A 24,938-nucleotide genomic window follows, 5' to 3' on the forward strand; every position below is an offset into this window, starting at 1 on the left:
GACATTATGTGCGTATGTATTTACATCTATTATATCCAATTGAAGTATTTATGCCTCTATACAGTGACTTTACTTTTCACTAGTGGCTGATTTTTGACTGAAAGTCTGTTTTTTTCTATGAGATGTGCATTAATCCCTGCTCTTTGAGTTACCATTTCCATGAAATATCTTTTTTTTATTCTTTTTCTTTAATTCTATAAAAGTTAGATTTTCTCATAGACAGCATCAAGTTGGACCTTGTAATATATTTTTCCCAATTAAACCATTCTGTATCTTGGAGATTTTAATCCATTTGTATTTATATTAGTTATTAAGATTTAAGGACTTATAATTGCCATTGTTGATTTGTTTCTTGCTGATTTATAGTTTCTTTGTTCCTGTCTTCTCATTGGTCTTGCTTTTTTATTTGTTGATTTTTTTTGTAATAGTGTGCTAAAGTTCCTTTTTCATTACCTTTTACATACCTATACAGTTTTTCTTATTTCTTATCCTATTGAAGAATTCTTCTTTTGCTCATTTATTATTTTCTTAATTTTGTGTGTGATTACCATGATGTCTACATAAAACATACTATAGTTTTAATGGTCTATCTTAAGCTGGTAACTTCAACCACATACAAAAGCTCCATTTTTTTTTTTTTTTTTTTTTTTTGGTGATGCTGGCAATTGAACCCAGGGAATTATGCATGGCAGGCAAACAGTCTACCAACTGAGCTATATCCCCATCCCAGAAGCTCCACTTTTACTTGTCCTCTTCACACCTTTTTTATGCTGTTAATATTATACTTTATACCTTTTAATATTGTGTATTCATTAACAAGTTATCATAGCTATATTTGTTTTTTCATCTATCTTTTAACTTTTATACCAGAGTTAATAGTGGTTTTCCCACTGTCTTTTCATTGCTGCTGAATTCTGAATTTGACTATGTATTTACTTTTACCAGTTTTATATTTTTATTTTGTTACTTACCTTTTATCTTAGTTTGAATATTTCCTTTTGCATTTCTTGCAAGGCAAGCCTTACACAGCATCACAAGCAGTGATGACATTCTCAGCTCCTATTTGTCTGAAATGTCTTTATCTCATTTATTTCTGAATGAAAGCTTTGCCAAATAAAAATTCCTGGGTGACAGTTTTCTTTCTTCTTTAGGTCACCACCGTGAATAATCTTATGATGGCCATTGAATGTGACAAGTCACTTTTCTCTTGCTACTTCAAAATTCTATTTTTGTTTTAACTTTCGACAATTCAATTATAATGTGTGTCTAGGTAAGCTTCTTTGAATTTATCTTACTTAGCAACTTTTAAGCTTCATGAATCTGTTTATATCACTGCCAAAATTTGGGGAATTTCCTACAATTATTTCTTTAAATAATCTTTCTATATTTTTGTCACTCTCTTCTACTTTGGTATTCCCATAATGCAAATATTCATTCATTTTATGGCATATTACAGGTCCTACTTCACCCTTTCTTCACTCTTTTTCTTTCCTTTATCCCCTTCTAACTAACATCAAGTGACCTGTTTTTGAGTTTACTGATTCTTTTTCCACATGATTGAGTCTGCTGTTGCAGTTCTCTGTGGAACTTTTCAGTATGTCATGGTATTCTTTTGCTCAAGTGTTTCTGATTAGTTGTATATTTTTTTGTATATGTTACTTTATCAAGTTTCTTCTTTTGCTCATGCATTATTTTCTTAATTTTGTTTAGTTATCTGTGTTATCTTTCATCTCATTGAGCTTCTTTAAAATGATTATTTTGAATTTTCCATCTTCATTTATATCTCATTTTTTTTAGGGTCAGTTATTGGAGTTTATTAATCTCCTCTGATGACGTTATGCTTGCCTGCGTCTTTATCATCCTTTCAGAGGTGTCTGCACCGTTAAGACAGCAAACAGCTTTTCCAGTTTTTACAGAATGGTTTCAGTAGGCAAAGACTTTATTCTGTCAGACTCTCAGGCTAATTGGAATACATCCAGTATTATGGCCAAGCAGGTTGCAATCAAATAACATGTCTACTCCCAAGTCTTCACTTGTCATACCTGTTATGAGGGGTGTGGGTACCTGGTTCCTGGGTGAATATGAATGCTTCTAGGACCTTGTTAAATAGGGATTTTACTGGGACCAGGGTCCACATCAGGACCACAATTGTATCTGCAGATTCAGGTCTGTTACCAGGTTCTTGGGCAGATGTGACTCCTGCTGAGTGCCTGGGAGGGATTATGCTGGCTCACTGAACAGGTTCCTGAACAAGCATAACTGTCCCTAGGTCATGCCTGACTGGGCTGGAAGCAAGTCACAGGACTGCTTCAGGGTTTACAGCTGGAGCCAATATCAGCAACTCAGCCTTTGGATATACAGATGAGTTCATCTCCCATTGAATTGTTAGGTGGACATAACTACCCTCAAAACTCAGCTGAGATAGACTGGAGCACAGTTGCATACCTTTGTTAGTATATTCTATGGGAATAAACTCAGTGGCCTGTCCCTGGGGACATGAGTGAGCATGTCTCTTTCTGGTTGTCTGGACAACCTGAATGACTCCCAGATCATGGCTGAGGGGGTCTAGAGCTGGGTTGCATAGATACTTTAGGATCTGTATTTGAATGACTGCCATGCCTATGTCAGGCATGTAGGTAGGTGTGTCTACTGCATTGTTCTTGTGTGGGCAGAACTATGGGAGGTGCTATAAGTGGGTCATAAGCTACTTTGATGTCCACTTGTGGGACTGGAGTCAGCAGGTCTATGATTCTAGGCATGGGTGGCTGTGACTCTTCCCAGGTAGTAGACCAAAAGGCTATATCCAAACCAAGGGAGGAAGGGCTGTTTCTAGGTCTTTAACTGGGGCCATGTTCCATGATCTTGCCACCTGTGCATGGGTCTGCCTTTTCAGAATAACCCTCCTCAGTCTAAGGTTCCATTGGGATTTCCAGCTTCCCACTTGGATCTCAGAGCACCCATATAAACCTTTTCCCCACAATATATACCAAATTATTGTTGCTATGGGGAGATACAAGCAGGGGCCATCTTCTGTCATCTTGTTGACATCACTCCAAAAAATTCACTTTAAAACAGATTAAGATGCCATTAACTACTGAGAGTAAAATAGCTATCACTCTAGAATTATATACCCCAAATAAGCTAACTAATCTTTTCATCTAGCAATTCCATTCCTAGGTATATACAAAACAATGCACTGAGCATTATAACCTAAGTGTAAATGATTAGTAGGAAAGGTGTAAATGAATTATGATTTATATGTGATGAAACACAAAGAACAGGTAAAAGAAATAACCTAGGCTAATAAATCTCAAGATATATAATGTTGAAAAAACAGAGTAGCATATTATATATTTTAAGTCCAACATGAAAAAATTTTATCATTTGTGGATATATATTTATGTTGTAAAATATCACAAAACACATGAGAGTGGAGTATATCAATTTTCAGGTTGGAGTTATCTGTGGGGGAAAAAAAGGAAAGATGTGAGACTGGGGTATATTTTGGGGGGTCTTCCATTGTATTTCTTCTATATTTTTAAGTACTGAAGCAAATAGCAAAATATCCAGATTTGCTATAGCAAAATAGCAGGTACATGTGGGGAACCTTTAGGTTTCTCAGTGGATTTCAAATATGGTACAATAAAAAATGGGAAACAGAGAGGTGACTGTGTAGATAGCACCTGGATGGGCGTGGTGGCCTGTCTATCTTTATGAGGTGTCACAGAGAATGATGCAATAGAAGAGTCACAGGCTTTTCAAAATTTGCTTACTCACAGTTTTCCCCTTGAAGGAGAAATACCTGTGAAGTAAGAAGACCTAAAAACAAACCAAATACTATTATGGGTAGCTTCATGTTTTCCATAAAATAGGAAAGAGACAACAAATGGTATCTTTCATTCCATGAGCTCTATGCTACTTGGTGGGGGAAGATGAATGGCAGAACAAAAATGAGAAGGGGTGCACGGTTTTTTCGAGGTCATTCTGAAGAACCTGGCAGCAGTGCAAGTTTTAATGTTTTGCTTTCAGAGCATGAAAACCCTGATGGAAATGGGTATGTAACTTCCAGAATAGTTTCTGTAAGAGCTTATGTTGTACATGTCATGTGTGAAGTTTGTGCCCTGTTTACCTGGAAAATAACTGAACAGATGTTGTAACTTCCTTTTAGAGAAAATCATTTCCAGTTTCTATCAGTCACCGTGTTTCCTGTGGCATGCTCTCTTCTTTCTATGTCAGTGGTATTTAGATTAATTATAGAAGTCTGGGGACAAGGACTATGAAAGAGAAGCCATATTTTTTAAAAAATGAACCTCAGCAGCAGTAATTTAAACCTTAGAGATGACTCAATTTTCACTGAAGGCCTAACTATCCAGTCTCCATGGTATACAGAGCTCAATGCTGGACAGAAAGTGCTAGCTATAGAGTGGAGTTTGTTACACTCTCAGATGAGAATTGACTAAACAGCTTGATAATGGGTACACATTTTGAGCTAATAACTGAGTTTCCCTTGTAAACATTACATAGTGCCTGGACAGAGTTTGCAGGGAAGCCCTGTCCACTTGGATGGGCCAATTATGCTGCCTGATGGGACAAGAAAACTGAAAATAATGAAATAACCATCCCAATAGTACCAATAAAGCACTTGCATAGAAACAAAACTATGTGTAAAAAATGTAAGAATTGCTACAGAGTTATAAGTACAAGAAAAACAGCATTTTAAAATCAGTCAATAATAAAGCATGCTTTGCTCAAATGGCAGAATCCCACAGGCTAGGTGAAGGCATAGAAGGACTTTTGCAAAGCAGAGCCTGGCAGCCAGGCTTAAAAAAAAAGCTGGATTAATCTTTGATAAATATTATAATATAATAATTTTAATCAAACCAGTCCTCCAGCAGAGACCATAATTAACCTTTGAATACCTTTCTTTAGATAGTGGGCTCTACCACTTCTTATATGACCAGCAATAATTAAAGGATTGAATGATTTCAAGAACATACTTTCTGGAAGTAAGAGTGAGGAAAACTCTCTTAGCTACTTTGGGGGAGGTGAGGCACTTAGAACTTCTGTTAAGGAATTGGGTGACTCATTCTAAGTCTCCCTGTGTATTGAAGCTATAAGTTTACAAAGCTCAACTGACATTATAACTCAAGAGCAGATCAGTAAAGAGTAAATTTGTACAACATTTCATCAACTAACTCAAAAAACATTAAGTAATCTGTTTAATGATAGTTGAACACAATTAAGTAAAATTTAAGGAAATATTCGTATCTAAATATGAATCACATCATTTCCAGACTTTAAGGTTACCTTCTTAGACATTCGTTGTAGACCTGGGCAGGGAATTGTGCTTTTCAGTTGATGGAGACTAGTTCAGAGCCAGTAGGTGAACCAAAGTGCTGAGAGAATTGATGTTCTGGGAGCATGTCACCAGTCTTTCCTAAATTGCGACACAGATCTTCCCCTGTTGCTTCCAACTTACAACCTTGTGTTCTAGCTCAAATTATTTAAGCAACCCCCTTTTCCTTTAGTGCTTTTTTAAAAGGTTGAGTGTGAGGGTTGGTGAAGTCACTTATTGGTATAGCATTTGCCTAGCATGCAGGAGGCCCTGCAGTTTTTCCTTAACCTCCACCAAAAAAAAAAAAAAAAAAAAAAAAAGTTGAGTGTGAAAAGGTTATGACTCCAACTGCTTTGTAAAACTGTTTGGCAAATCTGCTGCAGTTAAATATGCACATACCTTATGACCCAGCAATTCCTCTCTTGGGAATACACCTAAATGACATGCATGCAGGTGTTCATCAACTAATCACGTGAGAATGTCCATAGTAGCATTGCTTAAGAATATTTGTGAAATAATTGTCCTAGTCCCAAATGCCCATCGATATTAGAATAGACACCAGGGTTATATCCACGTGGTGGGAGACTAGAGAGTCATGAGAATGAATGAATCACAACCACACACAACAGCATAATGACTTACAAGCATATGCTGAGGAAAGGCAGGCAGAGCACATACACACAGAGTTCCACCTAGGTACATGACAAAACTGAGCACACCTAGTTGGGATACAGCTCAAGAGAGCTGTTACCTTCAGAGGAAGAAGACAAAGATATGAGAGAGCTTTCTGATGGACTGGGTATATTCATCTGATTCTAAAATAGATGGAAGAGTTAAACAGAAAAAAATTTATTTTCTTAGAGTTTTGGAGGCAGAGATCAAGGTTCCAGTTGATTTAATCTCTGGTGAGGACTCCTTTCCTGCCTTGCAGACAGCCACCATGCTTATGTCCTCGTGTGGCCCTTCTTTTGTGTGCACAGAGACAAAGTGCTCTGGACTCGTCCTCTTCCCCTTCTTCTAAGGACATCAGCCCTATCCATTTAGGACCCACTCAGATGAACTCATTTAACCTTAATTAGCCTCTAAAGATCCTGCACAGTCATATGACATTTACAGATTCTGTCTTCAAATATAGTCACACGGTGGGGGAAGTGCTTCAATATCTGTATGCAGGGGGGCAGGAGTGCAATTTAGAGTCCACAGCACTGAGGTTGTTCTACCTCACACAATGATGTGCTATACAATTATAATTTGTATACTTCTGTGTGCATGCTCTCTATATCTTAATGCAAAGTGGAAAGAGGCTTATGATGACTTAACATTTATTAAATAATTTTTATCATTGTACTTAAGTTTAATACCTAATTCCTGCAAAATCAAAGCCATACTTGAGACTTTCAGGATACCTGTCTTCATTTTTTTTCTCATCAGCATTTAAAGAATATAGATAGGCATATAATATGACCACAGTAACATATGTGTGAATAAGGACCATGAAAGTATGGAAGTGTGTACCTTAAGAAAATTATTTTCTCTCTATTTCAAGAATAATGGATTAGGGATTAAGTTAACTCACAGAATCTATGTAGAATAAGCATGAATGTGAATAGCAAGCGTGTTTACTTGGGAGTAGTGGCTAAAGTCCAAGTCAAAGCTTAATAGTAATGGATTACATTGTAAAATTCTTCTTCTCTTTTATTTTTTACTGGCTTTTTTTTTTTGTAGGTTAACTCGATCATGGAAGATTATCTTAAGTACAATATTTATATTTACTTTTCTTCTTGTGGGTAAGTTTTAACTAATGATCCTTAAAGCAGTTTCACAGGATATATCTGTACAGTAAGAGAGAGCTCAGAGGAATGGCTTATATTTGTAATTAAGTGCCACAGAAATAACTGTAAGGGAACTGCACATTTTGGAAGCATTTTTTTTTTTTGTCTCTCATTGTAAAAGAAATATGTTTCTTTATAGAAAAATTTAAAAAGTTTTTTCTCTTAGAATTGTAGTTTAAAATAACAGAAGTTGTAAAATTTAGAGTCCTTAATATATATATTGCAAATACATTTTACATTTTCTAAAGTTGAGTGGCTCAGTTTGGACAGCCAAAGACTTAGTCATCACATGGTTCCAAAGATATTGCTGTTTTACATGCAGTTTTTGGCTTTTGACTGACCAATATTACAAATCACAACCCCTGGACATTAGAAAGTTTCTCTTGAATATGTTGACAACTTAAGATATGGAATTCCTACTGAAACCAGGGTTTCAATTTGGTTAATTCCACAAAATGTAATTTATAATATAGCAGTATTGTGTATGCTGTTATTGTTTTTGTTGTTGTTGCATATGTATACTTGAACTGCTGCCTTAGCCTGACCCTACATCAGCTCAAAGTGAGCATGGCTGCATCCTCTATCTGTAGCTTTAGTGAACTGAAAGCACCCCTCCCAACTCAGGGGATCTCCACTAGGTCTTGAATGTTCTTGTTTCTGGTAAGAACTGCATACTTCTTGACTTGCTTTGTTTCCTGGCTGTCTTTTCTTCATCTCAGTTAACCTTGAAACTGTTAGCTTCATCTTTTCTTCCCCCTCTGGTTGCTGCTACCACTGTCTTGTCATCCCTGTGGATGAAATATCCTCACAGCTCTGGCCCAGGCTCATATGTAGTGATATAAACCTGTTTTATTCTGGCTCCACTTCAGTGCCTGAGTTAGGTGCACACAGTGTGGGAAGTAGAGCTTTTTAGGTTCAGAATATTTCTCACTCCAGAAATTATATTTTATATTCCTCTGACATCTGTGTTGGTCACTTTTACATTACCATGACAATATACCTGAGACAATCAACTAAAAAGAAGAAAGGTTTGTTTTAAGCTTATTAATTTCAAAAGTTTCAGACAATGACCAGTTTGCCCATTGCTTTTGGACTGATGACAAGGCAGAACATCATGGTGGGAGCATGTGATAGAAGAAACTGATGATCTCATGGTGTCCAGGAAGTGAAAGAGAGAGAGAAAACATAGGCCTTAGTCCCAGGATCCCCTTTGGCCTTTGGGGAACACTTATACAAACTGTAGCAACATCTTGTAAGATACACATATATCAGATATGTGTATATTGTGTATATTGGATACAAACTGTTTATTTTTATTTTCTTAATTTCAAGCTGGCTAATTTACCAACAAATGTGCTAGATCCATTTTAGATCCTACTGAGGCATTAATGATTTCAGTAGGATTAAGTTGGATTCTGATACTCTTGTTCTGTACTGAGATGAAATTACATAATATAAAATTAACTATTTTTTAAAGGGAATACCATGCTCCAAACATTTTTTATTTTCATTTATTTGTTTTTATGTGATGCTGAGGATCGAACCCAGTGTCTCACACATGCCAGGCAAGCACTCCACCACACCACTGAGCTACAACCCTAGCCAAATTAACTATTTTTGAATTAATAATTCAGAGGCATTTAGTACACTCACAATGTTGTATAATCACTTTCCTCTCTGTACTCACTAAACATTTTCATCCATCCCAAAGGAATTACCCTGTACCCAATGAGCAGTTTGCGTCCCATTTCCCCTCTACTCAGACCCTGGTAGCCACCAATCTGTATTCTGTCTCTACACACTTCTTTTGGAATCATACAACATGTGTCCTTTCTTGTCTCATTTCTTTGGCTTAGCATAATATTTTGAAGGGTCATGCATATTGTAGGGTGTATCAGTCAGTCCTTCATTCATTTTCATATCTAAATAATACTTCGTTATATGTATGTACTGCATTTTATTTATCCTTCTATCTACTGATGGACACTTGGACTATTTCCACCTTTTGGTTATTGTGGATAGTGGTGCTATTGTGGATAGTGGTGTTTGTTTGAATATCTGCTTTCAATTCTTTTGAGTGCATACGAAACAGTGGAGTTGCCAAGAAAGAACTGGCAGACTGTTTTCCACAGTGGCTGCACCACTATGAATTCCCACCAGCAGTATATGATTAGCCTGATTGTTCCACATCTCTCCAACTCATTTTATTTTCCATGTATTTTTCGTGATATCCATCCTGGTAGATATGCAAAGGTATCTCACTGTGGTTATGATTTGCATTTCCCTAATGACTAATGCTAGACATCTTTTCTTTTTTTATTTATTCTTTTTAGATATACGTGACAGTAGAGTGTATCTTGATAATATTATACATACATGGAATATAACTTATTCTAATTAGGATCTCATTTTTATGGTTATTACTGATGTGGAGTTGCACTGGTGATGTATTCACATATGAACATAGAAAAGTTATGTCTAATTCCTTTAATTGTCTTTCCTATTCCCATTTCCCCTCCCTTCCCTTCATTCCCCTTTGTCTAATTCACTGAACTTTTCTTCCATCCCCCCTCCTTGTTGTGTGTTAGTATCCACATATCAGAGAACATTTCTCCTTTGTACTCACTAAACATTTTCATCCCTTCCAAAGGAATCACCCTGTACCCAATGAGCAGTTTGCGCCCCATTATGAATTTTATATCTTACTACTTTGCTGAATTCATTTATGACTTCTGGAAGTTTTCTAGTGGAGGTTTTTGGGTCTCCTAAACATAGAATCATGTCATCAGCAAATAGGGATAGTTTGAGCTCTTCTTTCCTCTTCATATCCTTTTACTTTCTTCTGCATAATTTGCTCTGGCTAGAGTTTCAATGACTGTGTTGAATAGAAGTGATGAAAGAGGGCATCCCTGTCTTGTTCTAGTTTTTAAAGGGAATGCTTTCTTTTTTTTATTTAGAATGTTGTTGGTCTGGGTTTAGCATATATGGCTTTTACAATGTTGAGATATGTTTCTGATATCCCTAGTTTTTCTAGTTTTTTGAACAGGAAGCAGTGCTGTATTTTGTCAAGTGCTTTTTCTGCTTCTATTGTGATGATCATATGATTCTTATCTTTAAGTCTATTGATATGATAAATTACATTTATTGATTTCCTTATGTTGAACCAAACTTGCATCCCTGGGATGAACCCCACTTGATCATAGTGCACTATCTTTTTAATATGCTTTTGTATGTAATTTGCCAGTATTTTATTAAGAATTTTTGCATCTGTGTTTATCAGCGATATTGGTCTGCAGTTTTCTTTCCTTGATGTGTCTTTGTCTGGTTTTGGTATTAAGGTGATACTAGCTCATAGAATGAGTTGGAAGGGTTCCTTCCTTTTCTATTTCATAGAATATTTTGAGGAGAATTGGTGTTAGTTCTTCTTCAAAGGTCTGGTAGAAATGTGATGATCATTACTATCTGAAGTACATGTATGAAGACACGAATTGATGTGAATATACTATGTATACAACCAGAGATATGAAAAATTGTGGTCTATATATGTAATAAGAATCGCAATCATTCTGCTGCCATATATAAATTTTTTAAAATTTACATTATTAAAAAAAAGTCTGGTAGAACTCAGCTGAGAATCCTTTTGATCCTGAGCTTTTCTTTGTTGGTAGGTTATTTTGTTATTATTTTTAGTTGTTTAGTTGTAGATGGTTGATACCTTTAATTTGTCTATTTATTTATTTTTATGTGGTACTGGGGAAGAAATCCAGTGTCTCACACGTGCGAGGCAATCACTCTATGGCTGAGCCACAACCCAGCCCCCATTGGTAGGTTTTTGATGGTGTTTTCAGTTTCATTGTTAAGCATCTTCTCATGAGCTTGTTGGCCATTTTTAAATGTCCTTGAAGGCCTGTCTATCTTTGGCTCATTTTTGAATTTTTTGATCCTTCCATTGTTGAGTCATAAGAGTTCTTTATATTCTTTGTATATTAAAAACCTTCCTAGACATACAATTTGAAAATATATTTTTTTCATTCTGTGAGTTTGTCTTTTCACTTTTTTATAATGTCCTTGAGGCACAAAAGTTTATAATTTTGCTGCTGTCTTGTTGAAGAATTGCCAAACCCCAAATCTGAATATTTAATCTGTTTTAGTAGTAATCTTGTAGTTCTAGCCTTTATATTAGGTAATTTATCTCTTTTGAGTTTGTTTTTGTGTTTGGTGCAAGATAACGGCCCAAATCCCATTATTTTGCATGTGAATATTCAGTCAAGCCAGCATTATTTGTTAAAACAGATAATTCTTTCCTCATAGACATCTTTGAATAGTATTTGCACCTTTGCCCAAAATTCACTTGGCCATAGATGTATAGATTTATTTTGGGATTCATAATTCTATCGAATTTTTCTGAACATCTATTATTTATACCAGTATTACATTGGTAGGATTTCAATGGGATTGCTTTGATAGCTTTGGTTAGTATTGCCATCTTAACCATAGTAAATCTTCCAGCTCATGAACATAGATTGATGGATTCCCTTTCTGTTTATGTAGTTCTTTGATTTCTTTCAACAAATTGTTTTCAGACTGGGTTCTAAAATGAGTCTCATATGAGCTGTTGAATCATGTTTTTAAGTCCATTTTCACAGTCTCTACTTTTTACTTGGAGAGTTTAATTAATTTACATTTAAATTACCAATAAAGAAAGTTTTTTTCTGCCTTCTTTAAAATTTTATTTTTAATTTTAGTTTTTATTTTGGAAGTAATAGTGATTAAACCCAGGGGTGCTCTACCACTGAGTTATATCCTTGGCCCCTCTTAGACAGGGTCTCACTAAGTTGCCAAGGCTGACCTCCAATTTTCCATCCGTCTGCTTTTTATTTTTTTTTTTATGTTATATATATTATTTTTTGTTCCTCATTTCCTCTGTTATTGCCTTTATCTGTGTTTAATTGCTTTGTTGTGGTATACTGTTTTATCTTTTATTACATGTGTAGACAATTTCTTAGTGTTTACCATGGGAGTTATGAATGAACATGCTCAGTTCATAACAATATAGTTTGAGTTGATAGCAACAAGTTTTAATAGTATCAAAATAATTCTGTTTCTCTACAACTCTGCCCCTCTTTATATTGTTGTCAAAAATTGCTTCTTTATATACTGTGTATGCATTAATATGGATTTATAATTATGTTTTGTACATTTGTCTTTTAAATCATGCAGGAAATTTTAAAAGGAGTTACCAACCGAAAATACAATAATGCTGTTCTTCCTATGTTGTTACCTTTACAGAAAAATCTTGAGTTCTTTATATGAAACTGAATTAGTCTTTTGAACATCCTTTCACTTCTGCCTGAAGGACTCCCCTTAACATTTTTTAATAGGATAGGTCTAATGATAATGATGCTCTCAGATTTTTTTCTCGGAATGTCTTAAATTTTTATTTTCATTTATAAGGATAGTTTTGCTGGATATATAATTTCTATTCTTTTGGCACCCATGTCATTATTTTTTATTTTTGGCACTTTATATATTATCTCACTGCTTTCTGTCCTCCATGACTTCTAAAGAGAAAGCAAGTGATAATCCTACTGAGAAGGCATTTCTCTCTTGCTGTTTTCAGGTTTCTTTCTATGTCTTTGTCTTTTAACAGTCTGAGTGTAAAGTGTTGTCATGTGGATATCTTTGAAGTTTGTCTACTTGGAGTTTAATGAACTTCTTGAATATGTAGATCATGTTTTCCATAAAATTTGGAAAGTTTTCAGTCATTATTCCTTTACATATTTTTTCTGTCCCTTTCACATTCCTCCTTCAGGGACTGCCACAGTGCCTGTGTTGATCTTTTTGTTCCTTAGACTACAGAATTTCAATAGTCCCAGCTTCAAGTTCACTGTTTTTTTTTTTTTCCTCTCCCATCTCAAATCTGCTGTAGATCAGGATTCTAGAGTTAATCCTTTTAGTCTTTTTGTGCTCTGATTGTTTCTGTGGATGACTGATTCTTTGAATGTCCTGTTCTGCCATTTTCTATGTTGTTACCCAAGGACCTTATAGAGTATCTATTTGCCTTATCTATCTATGTCCTCCTGCTTAGAAAAAATACTGTTAATGCATGTAAAATATTTACAGATAAATTCTTTAACCAGAATTGTCTTTTCTGTAACAGGACTTCTAAACCATCAGTGGCTTAAACAAACAGAGTTTCATCAGAAATCCAGTCAATTATATGCCATGATTGCAGAATATGGTTCAAGACTTTATAATTACCAGGTGATGTTTTTTAAAGTTATTGTTGTATGTCACTCATTTAAAACTTAATATGCTACAGGACGGGTCTAGCTTGCAGTATGTGATTTGGTTTTGTGTGAGACTATCTTATAGAAATAATATATGAAGAAGAGTTCTTTTAAGTGGTCCTTTCCAAAGAGGCCCTAAAAATTCTCCACAGCTTCTGATCCTTACAAGTTCCCCACTAGAAGCTCCAGCATAAAGAAAAATGGCAGATCAATCTTTATTGTTAAATTTTCTGATACTCTGAGCAGTATTTTCTTTCACCCTGAAGCTAGTTTGATCTCAGTGGGTTTAGATGGAGGCCAGTCCTTGATTATCTATCCTCTTCTGCTCCACCCCAGCCCAAGCACACCTCCCTAACATTTCACACTGAGCTTTATCCATTCTGTACTTAGACCTCAGAAAACGAGAGGGAAAAAGTTGATGGATCCATGGCCTGGTCTCCACTGCACCATGGGAAGAGGCAAATTGACTTGTATCCACACAGGTGCTGACCTTTTAACACAGAGGTGGCTCCATCCTGATCCTGGACTCCCTAAGGCAGGTCTTCTGACATCCTCTACTTCCCAGTTCATCCAGAAATGGTTATATTCCAATGTGTTTTGCCATGTGGAAACCCTAAAGAAAGGCAATTGCACAGGATGGTTCCTGCAGGATTCAAGGCCAGTGAAACATTTCCCTGGAAGTTCATGGGTTGACACCTGGAATCACTCCAAATCATAAAAATGTTTCTCTTTGTATATTCTGAGAATCTCTGAGCCCAAGTCCTGGACAAAAGTACAGTCTTGTGGAAACTCCACAGGGAGTCAGCCTCTGACAGATGGGCATCCTCACAGCAAAGACCAGAACCCAAGCCATTGGGAGCTGGGCCAGATAGTTAGCTCATTCCCAATAAAACAGAGATGAACATTCAGGGTGGACAGTAGAGGATCCAGTTATTGTCTGTTTATGACTTACCCTCATTGTGAAGGTTAATTTTTTATGTCCTCTTGGCTAAGCCACAGTGCCTCAATATTTGCTCAAGCCCAATGTAAATGTTACTATGAAGGAGTTTTTCAGATCTGATTAGCATGTAATCAATAGGCTTTAAATAAAGAGATTACCCTCTCTGATATGGGTGGGCTTTATCCAGCCAGTTGAGTAGCTCAAAAGAAAAAAAGAAAAAATGAGATCTCCTAGGGAAGAGGGAATTCTGTCCCCATATGATCTTTTTAAAATTTTATTTATTTTATTCATTTTAGTTGTTGATGGACCTTTATTATTTATTTATATGTGGTTCTGAGAATCGAACCCAGTGCCTCACACATTTGAGGCAAGCACTCTACTACTGAACCACAACCCCAGCTCTCTCCATATGATCTTTAAACTTGAACTACAGCATAAACTCTTCCTTGGATCTCCATCCTGCCAATTTCCCCTAACAATTTCAGACTTGCAAACCCCACAATTGCATGACCAGTTCCTTAAAAGAAAATCACACACATACACCCCAGATTAATTCTGTTTTTCTGAAATCCCCTAATACATTCATAAATATGTCTGGCAGGTTAAATATGTCTGGCAGGTACTGCTAGGGCCTGAGTATTTGGTAACCCCTCTGATCAGCATCCTCAACAGTGTTCTCCCTTTAAAAAGTGCCTAAGGCTCTAAGGGCAGTATTTTTATGAGACTGAAGTTGAGGATTAGTTACAATACAATCGTTTCACTTTTGCCCAGTGTTATGCTGGTTTTCACACACACAAAAGCCATCAGAAATCACTGGGGACTGATTGTGATTTAGTTCTATGTGAGCACTTTATAGATCTCAAGCTACATGCAGTAGATGCTGTTCCATAGCTTGCTTTGGTCAGCTTAATAACAATAGATTACACATGTCCCCTGTCTTTAGAAATTATTTTATAATATCATTTTATGGCTTATAAATAATATTTTCAGTTAATACTTATATCTGAACAATTGAACTGTTTCAAATTTTTCAGTATTATAAACATGAACATCTTGTGGCTAAGTGTCTTCAATCATCTTTGATTATTTACTTAGGATATGCTTCTTTTTTGTTCAAATTACTTACACATGATAGCAGAATGTATTTCGATTCATTGTATACAAATGAAGAACAACTTTTAATTTCTCTGGTTGTACACGATGTAGAGTTGCACCATAAGTGCAGTCATACTTACCTAGAGTAATGATGTTCATCTCATTCCACCATTTTTCCTGTCCCCTGCCCCCTCCCCATCCCTCCCTCCCCTTTGCCCAATCAAAGTTCCTCCACTCTCCCCAGGCACGCCCCCCACCACCATTATGGATCAGCATCCACTTATCTGAGAGAACATTCAGCCTTTGGTTTTTTTGTTTGTTTGTTTCTTTCTTTTTTGGAATGACTTACTTTGCGTAGCATGATATTCTCCACCTCCATCCATGAACCTGCAAATACCATAATTTTATTCTCTTTTAATCCTGAGTAATATTTCATTGGGTATATATACCACAGTTTCTTTTTCCATTCATCTATTGAAGGACATCTAGGTTGGTTCCACAGTTTAGGTATTGTAAATTGAGCTGCTATGAACATTGTTGTGGCTGTGTCACTATAATATACACTTCTTAAAAAAGGATAAACATGGAGTATTTGTAATCCTGAGGTAATATTTTTATGTTAATGACTTAATACACCTTTTCAAAAAAAGCTAGATATGCTTCCTACTCTCCCACCATGAAGAACAGGATAACATCATGCATCCGAACCAGTCTTAAGCACATCAAATACATGTTTCACTTTAGCCTCAAAACGACCCTTTAAGAAAAGTCTTACTAGATCCATGAATAAATGAGGAAGCTTGTATTCGAGCAAGGAAATGCAGCAGCCTGAGGTTGTACAGCTACAAATCCTGAAGCTGAAATCTAAACACAAGACTTGGCTGTGACTCAACCTGCCAACTGCTCCCTGCTTACATGAAGGAATGAAATCTTATTGTCACACACAGTGTAGCCTCAGAAACCATCGACTTACTGGATGAATTTAAGACCATGATTTCAAATTATTTGATCCAGCATTTAACTGGTTTATATCTAAAGTCCCACATTAAGCAGCAAGCTTAATTATTTACCCAGGGACACAGACTGCAATAATTATGTCTTCTAGTATTCACCTGGAAGTTATACAGTTTAAAATTAAACATCTTAAAGAATTTTGTAGTGAGAATAAAATTAACAGCCATATGGCCAAATTTCATACACCTTACTGAATTTGTCCAAGCTAAATTATCAGAGCTATAGGTTTTAAGGCATACAATGTTGGGTTAGCAGTCAACATTATCTTAATAAAGCAAAACAGTACTGGGGCTATAGTTTAGTAGCAGAGCGATTGCCTAGCATTACCCAATACTAGGGAAGATTTTTTAAAAGGCTAAGCAAATAAAGCTGAGGCTCTCTCTGCCTGTGGCCTTCTCTTGGCTGCCTCCACTTGCCACCTTTATACCCCAGGAGGCTGTAAATCCTCTATCTTCTCAATTGGCTGCACATGCAGACAGATTCTTTCTTAATTCATGATTAGAATTAACTACAGGAGTTCTGCCAGGAGTCCATCTTTGTTGCAGAAACAGTTTTCCTGCAGGCTGTGTACCCTGGATGCTGTGGCTGTCTTACACTCTTGGGGATTTGCCTGCCTGCAGCTTTGTGGTGAGGCTGCCTATCCACAGGGAGGGACGGAAAGGACAGGTTCTTAGAAAGCTGAATATCAGTCCTATTTCCAGAAGTGTTGCAGAGGGATTACAAACTGTACACAAAGCAGCCTCTGTAGTATTTTTCTTTTTTAAAAAATTTTTGCAGTACTGGGAATAGTACCCAAAGCCTTGGGCATATTAGGCAAGTGCTCTGTCATGGAGCTACACCTTCAGTCCTGAATCTGTTTCTGTTTTATACACTGTGGATGCTGTGAATTTTGATCATTCCTATTCCCACTCGAGTTAGTTGCCATGATTCTCAAAAACAAATTTATGACCCATAGCTAATGACTTCTAAGAATTTAAGACCCATGTATGTTCAAACATGCTTCTAGCATCATTTTACTTTTCCAACCTTTATTTTTTCTTTGCTTTTATGTCCTTGTTTATTTTTTGTCCTGCATGTTTTTATTCTACACACACACACACACACACACATATATACACATACACCTTCCTATAATGGATCAAACCTGAAAAGCTTTTGGGAATAGAGCAAAATACAAATGTTTTAAAAACTGTAGAAAGTTTTATTGTTTAAGGAGCTCTCAAATTCATTTATCAGCAAATTAATTAAGGAGTCTTTTCTATAGTTCTTTTAAGGCCAGAACAGAAGAAAGAAACATTGAAAACACAGACTCTACTGATAGGGAACTTACTCAAACAAACTGAAAAGCTAGAAATGAGAATTTCTACCTAGCTATAATAAGCTCCCAAATCCACATCCCTGCCAAAAGAAAAATGTTGAAGAGTGCCTATAAAAGATTGTATTGTTCAGCAGGGAAGAAAATGCCAGGTAGTTTTTTTCCTGGGTGCCACCCTGCATTCCATCCTGATGCCGTTATTGCTGAGGGCCATTACCAAGTAGGAATGACGCAATGTCTCGGCTTGGCACCAGAATCACGAGGCACTCACAGCTTTGTAGGTTCAAACAGCAATTCTTTATTCCCGCTCTCACACCGCCTCCACACAGGTCCAGGGGCAAACACGTTCTGCCATCTCCCGCACCAACCACCTACTCCACGAGGCTCTCTCCAAATCCCATTTTAATCTCACGAGAACTCAATGGGAACAAGCAGCAGGAACACCCTAATCCCAGCAATAATCTTCAACTTCCAACTTCCCTAAAACCCATTATCTTAAACTGGCAACGCCTTAAACTCAAGGAGCCGGTTACTTCCTCAAACCTGATCAGCTCTAAACCCGGATCTGCCTTGGTCCTTGAGCAAGGTCACCTTATTAAAGCATGCATGCAATGTCCCATCAAATGTCCTCTAAGCAGCATGGGGTACGCTTGGCAAGGAAATTTCGATGCGTCATTCCTACTTGGTAATGGCCCTCAGCACGTTATCATACATTGCACAACAGCATTTGTAAAATGTCCCTCTGTGTTGCACGGAGCAAACTGAGAAAAACTGATGGGAACTGAGATTCTTTGTAACAAAAAAGCAAATTAATCAGAGAAGAAAGATGGAGCAATATTTCCCAGATAACATTGTGTGTGTAGGGGAGAAGGGGGCTGGTGATTAAACCCAGGGTTTTGTGCATGGTAGGCAAGTGCTTTACACTAAGCCAAAACTCCCAGGCCCAGATAACATTGATGTTTTCTGCAGGGAGTTGAAAGGTGACCCCCTCAAAAGATAAGTCTACATCCTAACCCTCAGAATCTGCTCGACCTTAATTTGGAAAAAGGGATCTTTGCAGATGTAATTAATATTCAATCAACCTGGATAATGGGCCTTGAATCCAACAAGTGTCCCTATAAAAGACACATGGAGGAGAGAAACATGGAGAATAGAGGCTGAGACTGGAGTGATGTAGCCACAATCAAGAATGACAAGAGCCCTCAGAAGCTGGAGGAAATAAGAAACAACTCTCCCTGAGGGCCTTTCAAAGGTACCCTGTTGGCACCTTAATGTCCAACTCCTGGCCTTCAGAAAGAACTGTGAGAGAATACATTTCTGGTGTTTCAAGCCTCCCATTTGCAACCATTTGTTATAGCAGCCCCAGAGACCTCATACAGTCTCTTTGAGTTTTCTTTGGAACTCCTGAAAGGTGGGCTTTGTTACCAAAAGGAAATGACCAATAAGTACATGGATGCCTCTTTCAGACTGACAGGAGAAATTTTCACTTAGGACAGAAGTTCAGGAAAAAACTGATGGAATCCTACACAATAGAAGCTATAATTTATCCAATGGAGTTATTGCTTGAGTCAGACCTGGTTTTTATTCCTCCACTATGGTTTGTGCTATTTTCCTAACATAGTGAAATGTACCATACTCCTGAACCAACAATAAACCATGTTCAGTAAATATATATGTCAGTGAAAGTGAGTTCTGAACCAGAAAGAAAGAATGTCAGAGGCCATGAGTGCTGCTGACCATTTGTATCAGGATCCTCTTTTTACATGTCTCCTCTGTCTGCTACTAACTGCTCTTGTTGGCTCCCACACAGACCCTCTCTGAGCATTCTGTTAGAGTAGGTGCTAGGCGTGCATGCATGTGTGTGTGTGTGTGTGTGTGAGTGTATATGTATGCTTTTTAATGGGTGTATATGTGTGCTAAGAGCACATGTGTGTATGTGTAAAAGTGTGTATATGAATGTGCATAATTGTGTTTGAGTATGCCTGTGTGAGTACGTAGATGTGTGTGTGCTAATCCCACGCTTGAGTACAGGTGGATGAGGAGGATGTAGGGAGCTTCAGGTTGCTCCCAGGTCTGTAATCTTACGGTGTCTGAAATGGGAGCATCCAGTCACCATCACACATGGGAGAGCCTGGAAAAGACAGAATAGGATAAGCTCATGGGAACAGAGGCACTGGCTGCCCTGCTGAGGTCTTTTCAGAGTGGGGAAATGGCAACTGGGCTACATCCTGGACAGAGGCACAGGGTGTGCAGCAGCCCTTTGTGCACTTCCAGAGTGCAGACCCCACAATCCTACACCATCTCTCCATTGTTTGTCTCCTTACAGATGCTTCATAATGCCTCCCTCCAACGCACATCAAGAGTGTCCAACGACCAAATTCATTTCCCCTGATCTCATCTTGGCTAGGGCACCACCTGCCCAATCCTTACCCAGATGCCTTGTCAAGATTAGACACAACTGCTTTTCTGATTTTTATTGCTGACCTAACCCAAAGTTAATCACATCTTTTTTTTTTTTTTTTTTTTTTTTTTTTTAGAAATGGAGGATTCCAGGGCTCCTTGTTTTACAGGGATAAGCCAAAGGGCTCAGCATGATACTCTAGGCTCTAAATCATCCTAGACTCTTACCCTTCCTCTCCCTCCTTCCCCCTGTCCTCTCTTCCTCTCCCACTCTTAGACCCTGTTTAGCACTTTTAAAAAACAGGAAAGGATAACACCATCTTAGAGTTTCAGTTGGATGCCCCTCTTTATTAAGTAGATCTCTGTGTCACTCTTCTTCTCCTAGTATAATAACCATGCACAGGTGAGACTGAGAAAGATGTGGACACTTTGGAGGATACTCCTATGTCTCCCATCATCGCATGTTCTGAGCCCCAAGGGTTCAAGTGTGATTTCAAAAGTAAACTCAGTCAAATAGGCAGGATTCCTAATGACTTACCATTTATCTGTCTATCTACCTATCTACTTATTTATTTATTTCAGATCAGACTTCGTATGCCTAAAGAGCAACTGGAACTCTTAAAGTAAGTAAGATATTTGTCACTCTGGTGTGGTTCCAATGCTGAAATGTTTTTGTACAATGATAAAACTAAAGTCATTTCCCCATATTGTCAAGCCATATTTCTTCATGCCAGTCAAGAACATATTTTTCTGGCCATTTCCTCTTTTCTCCCATAAAAAAAGCAGTTTGCTTTAAAATAACATATATGAATGAGTGAGGGAGAGCAATTTTCTTGGGTTATTTCCTTATATAAATTCAAATAAAATTAAACATACTAATTGTAAATTAGAAATGATACACACAGACCAATTCACTTCTAACCCTCTAGTTGTTTTCATTTTTTTCTTCCTCTTCTTCTTTCCTTTCCATTGTAATGTGTGCACAGAGAAATGCTAGGCATAGTGTCACGAAATATGAATGATGATAAATTCTAGGAGTGAAGTTTTGGGAAATATTATTTCTTATATTTCTCTGTTGTGTTTCTTTATAGTAAGTATGTTTTTGTAAACCAAAAATATAGCATTTTTATTGCTTTAGGAAATTACTTGCCCTTTGATATGTTTCTACTTCCATGGATCATTCCTTAAGAAATATATAATATATAATTATATATAAATCATATATATAATGTGCTTCCAATATTATTTTTGATTATAAGAAATGGAAGACAACCTAGATGAGAAAAATAGGCCATTATTTAAATACATTAGAGTCTACTCATGTAATGGGGAATTATGAAGCCATTAAAATAATTCTAAAATATATTTAGTGATTTTAGAATGTTTTGGAACACACAATTACAAATATGATCTCTGTTTTGTTACTGATTTTTTTGCATGGAATAAAAACTATTAAAAGCCCACCAAAATTTAAAATTTGTTTGCTTCTTTGAAATATTTGTATTTTCGCAATTTTAAACATGTATTTAACAATTTTGGGAAAAATACTATAGATATAGTGCTTATATTTATATCAATATCAAGAAATACCTGTTCACTTGACATTTTCTTATTCTCTTTATAAGTAATTTTCAAGCTGTAAAAGTAGTACAAAAAGTTCTCGGAAACAACATCTTGCACATTTGAACTGTAAAACCAGCGAAAGCACTTCTAAGAACTTCCACAGAACTCTAGGCCACAGTTTGAAAATTGGTGCTTTGTACTGCTCTTGAAATGCAAGGTGTCTCAATTTGAAAGAGTATGACGTTTGTGATTTAGGATTCACATGTGTAAAGTCACCCAACTGAAGGACAATCAAAGTTGAGCCTTGCCTGCCCCAAGTGGAGCACAGTGAAGCATCAGGACACCCTCAAGACATGTCTTCTGAATGCCTTTGCTTATTTTACGTAGTGAAATATAATGCTTTTGACAAATGTGCCTTCCCTTCTCTGTCCTTCCTCATATGATTATGTTTCCCATTGCTGGCATGGAAGCCCAGCACCCTCAGATGACAGGGACTTTAAGTCTCACTTCTTTACCTTATAATTCTCCATGTACAGGAAGGAAAGCCAGACTTTGGAAAACAATTTTCGTGAAATTCTATTTTTAATTGAACAAATAGATGTTCTGAAAGCATTACTTAGAGATATGAAGGCCGGCACATACAATTACAGCTGGAACGTCCAAGGAGACACTGCCCAGGACCAAGACAGCTCAGAGATGCTGGATGAGGCAAGGCGGGCTGGAGGCATGGGAGGCTGGGGTGGTATTAAACAGGATTTCCCATTGCTAATCCCACTGCTCCTCTGCCCTGGGACCCGACTTCCCACCGTCTGTTTAACTTGTGTCCTTTTTGACATTCTCCCCTGATACTTTCTTTCACTAGAGCTTGCCCTAGGAAACTCACTTTTTCACCAGTGCTGTGTCACAAGAAGATGCTGGATTGCAGTATGACTTACTTGCCACAAAAATCAATTGATTCAGTTTCATTTTTCAAAGTGTTGTTTAGAATTAAAATATCTGTACAAAATATATTTCCACAAAAACAAAGTATTTAGAATTAAATATTTGTACACAAATATTTAGATAGTAAGAAATTTTTATTTCCCATCCTGCTAAGCTAGTAATTTAGGTCAGATTTTGACAAAAGCTTGGCTTTGCTTCTCTTCTACTGACACCAGCACAACCATCTTTCTCTTCCTCACTATGTTTTGAAATGCCTTGAGATCTGACACTGACCTTCTGCTGTGTCCTGGGCCGATTTTATCCTTGTCACTGTGACAAAGTATTACAGTGAGAACTAGAACTGCTATACCTGCTCAGGATACTTGTTTATTTTAAAAGCAGAACATCCTTCAGAATTCAGTAAATTAATTCAAGTGGATGGAAATTTTCTAATGTAAGCAATCATCCATTCTTTGTAAACTGCCTGAGTACCAAATAAGTACAGAATGTTCAAGTCTTTATTGTTACCAAATAAGGACAGAATGTTCAAGTCTTTATTGTTAAACATTAGGACACCAATGAACAGCTTACATAGCACAACCCTATCTCACACTCCACAGGGGAATGCTATGGTGTGCTGGACAGGGATTCAGATGGGGCCCTGGTCAACCTTGCTGTGTGGCTATGGGAAGTCCCTGAAAATATCGTAGTTTTAGTTACTTCATGTGTCTGAGAAGGGCCATTTCCATAGAATTGTGAAAGTGTCATTCCAAATGCATAGATCATAAGCAGTTTGAGAGCTGTTCAAACTGTTATTATTTTACAGAGTTGGGAACTTAGGTTCAGATCAATAGTAAATAGCCAAAACTCAAGCAGTTGATAGATATTGTTAAAAAGAAAATTTTTTACAATTTTTACAGGAAATGTCAAACTTGGTACATTATGTACTCAAAAAGTTGAGAGGGGACATGGTACAAATGGCTGATTATGCCCTGAAGTCAGCTGGTGAGTACAGAAAATGTGGAAAGCTAACTATAAAAAAAATAAGGAATCCTTTAAGTAGGATCTCTCTATTCTTTAAATGTCTTTATTAGAAAAACATATTTATCCACATGTAACTTACAAGAGGGCAAGCCTAATCAAACCAGGTAATAAAAAAGAGATTAGAAATGATTGTCTTTTATGTTTTCTGAATGCAAATCTTAGAGGTCATGAAAACTGTGCATCTTCATTAGCATGCAACTAAAAAGACCACAAAGAAAGTAAAGAATCGGGCTGGGGTTGTGGCTCAGCAGTAGAGCGCTCACCTAGCTCATGTGAGGCCCTGGGTTCAATCCTCAGCACCACATAAAAATAAATATGCAAAATAAAGGTATTGTGTACAACTAAAAAATAAATATTTAGAGGAAAAAAAGTTGAGATGCCACAAAGAAATTAGGGAAGGCAGAAAATATTTTAAGCATAGCAAACAAAAATATTTTATATTATTATATACTAAAATTACTCATACATGTAATAAATCTAAATGGATTATTAGTGACTAAGTACCAGTGTTTATATGTCATTTACTTTGAACAACCAACAATAAAAATCAAAGAAAAAAAATACACCTGAAGCTAGATAGTTAATTAAAAAGAGGTATATTTGCCAGGCATAGTGGGACACATGTGTAATCCCAGTGACTCCAGAGGCTGGGGCAGGGAGATTCCAAGTTTGAAAGCAGTTTTAGTAATTTAGACGAGGTAACTTAGTGAGGCCCTGTATCAAAAAAAAAAAAAAAAAAAAAAAAGACTAGGGATAATGCTCATGGTAAAGTGCCTCTGGGTTCAGTTTCCAAGTAATCTCCTTACCTCTCAAAAAGAGGCTTATTGAGCCTATAATTCTGAAGGTTCAAGAGTATAGCCCTCTACTGAGTGCCTCATGGTAGATGGCATCGAAGTTATGGTTGCTCATAAAGAGTTTACATGGCTATACTGAAAGGGGTAGAGCCAGTCTTGCTTTTTTTTTTTCTTTTTTAATAAGGGCTGCATTTGCATAAACTTATTCCTGGGGACCTTCATCCCTTCTAAGGGCAATGCCCCTAGTGGCCTAATTACCTTCCATTACTCCTTACCTTTTAAAGTGTCTACCACCTTTCCCTACCACTACACTGAGGACCAAGCCTTCAATACATGAACCCTTGGAAGACAAACTGCATTCAAACAATAGCAGGTGTTGTTTACATGCCATAAAA

At 36.9% G+C, this 24,938-nt stretch overlaps 1 protein-coding gene across 1 annotated transcript in view; it reads left to right on the forward strand.

Annotated features, from left to right (window-relative positions):
• Nucleotides 1-3,655: 3,655 nt before the first annotated feature.
• Nucleotides 3,656-24,938, forward strand: part of Sun3 (Sad1 and UNC84 domain containing 3) — a 32,880-nt gene continuing 11,597 nt past the window's right edge. Inside the window, exons 1-6 of the mRNA XM_005319262.4 lie at nucleotides 3,656-4,054; nucleotides 7,061-7,122; nucleotides 13,328-13,431; nucleotides 20,804-20,844; nucleotides 22,321-22,492; nucleotides 23,626-23,710. Of these exons, the coding sequence (XP_005319319.1) occupies nucleotides 3,933-4,054; nucleotides 7,061-7,122; nucleotides 13,328-13,431; nucleotides 20,804-20,844; nucleotides 22,321-22,492; nucleotides 23,626-23,710 (586 nt within the window). The 5' untranslated portion in view covers nucleotides 3,656-3,932. The remainder of the gene's footprint in view (nucleotides 4,055-7,060; nucleotides 7,123-13,327; nucleotides 13,432-20,803; nucleotides 20,845-22,320; nucleotides 22,493-23,625; nucleotides 23,711-24,938) is intronic.

Source organism: Ictidomys tridecemlineatus, chromosome 2 (genome assembly GCF_052094955.1).
Source record: "Ictidomys tridecemlineatus isolate mIctTri1 chromosome 2, mIctTri1.hap1, whole genome shotgun sequence".
Lineage (NCBI taxonomy): Eukaryota > Metazoa > Chordata > Mammalia > Rodentia > Sciuridae > Ictidomys > Ictidomys tridecemlineatus.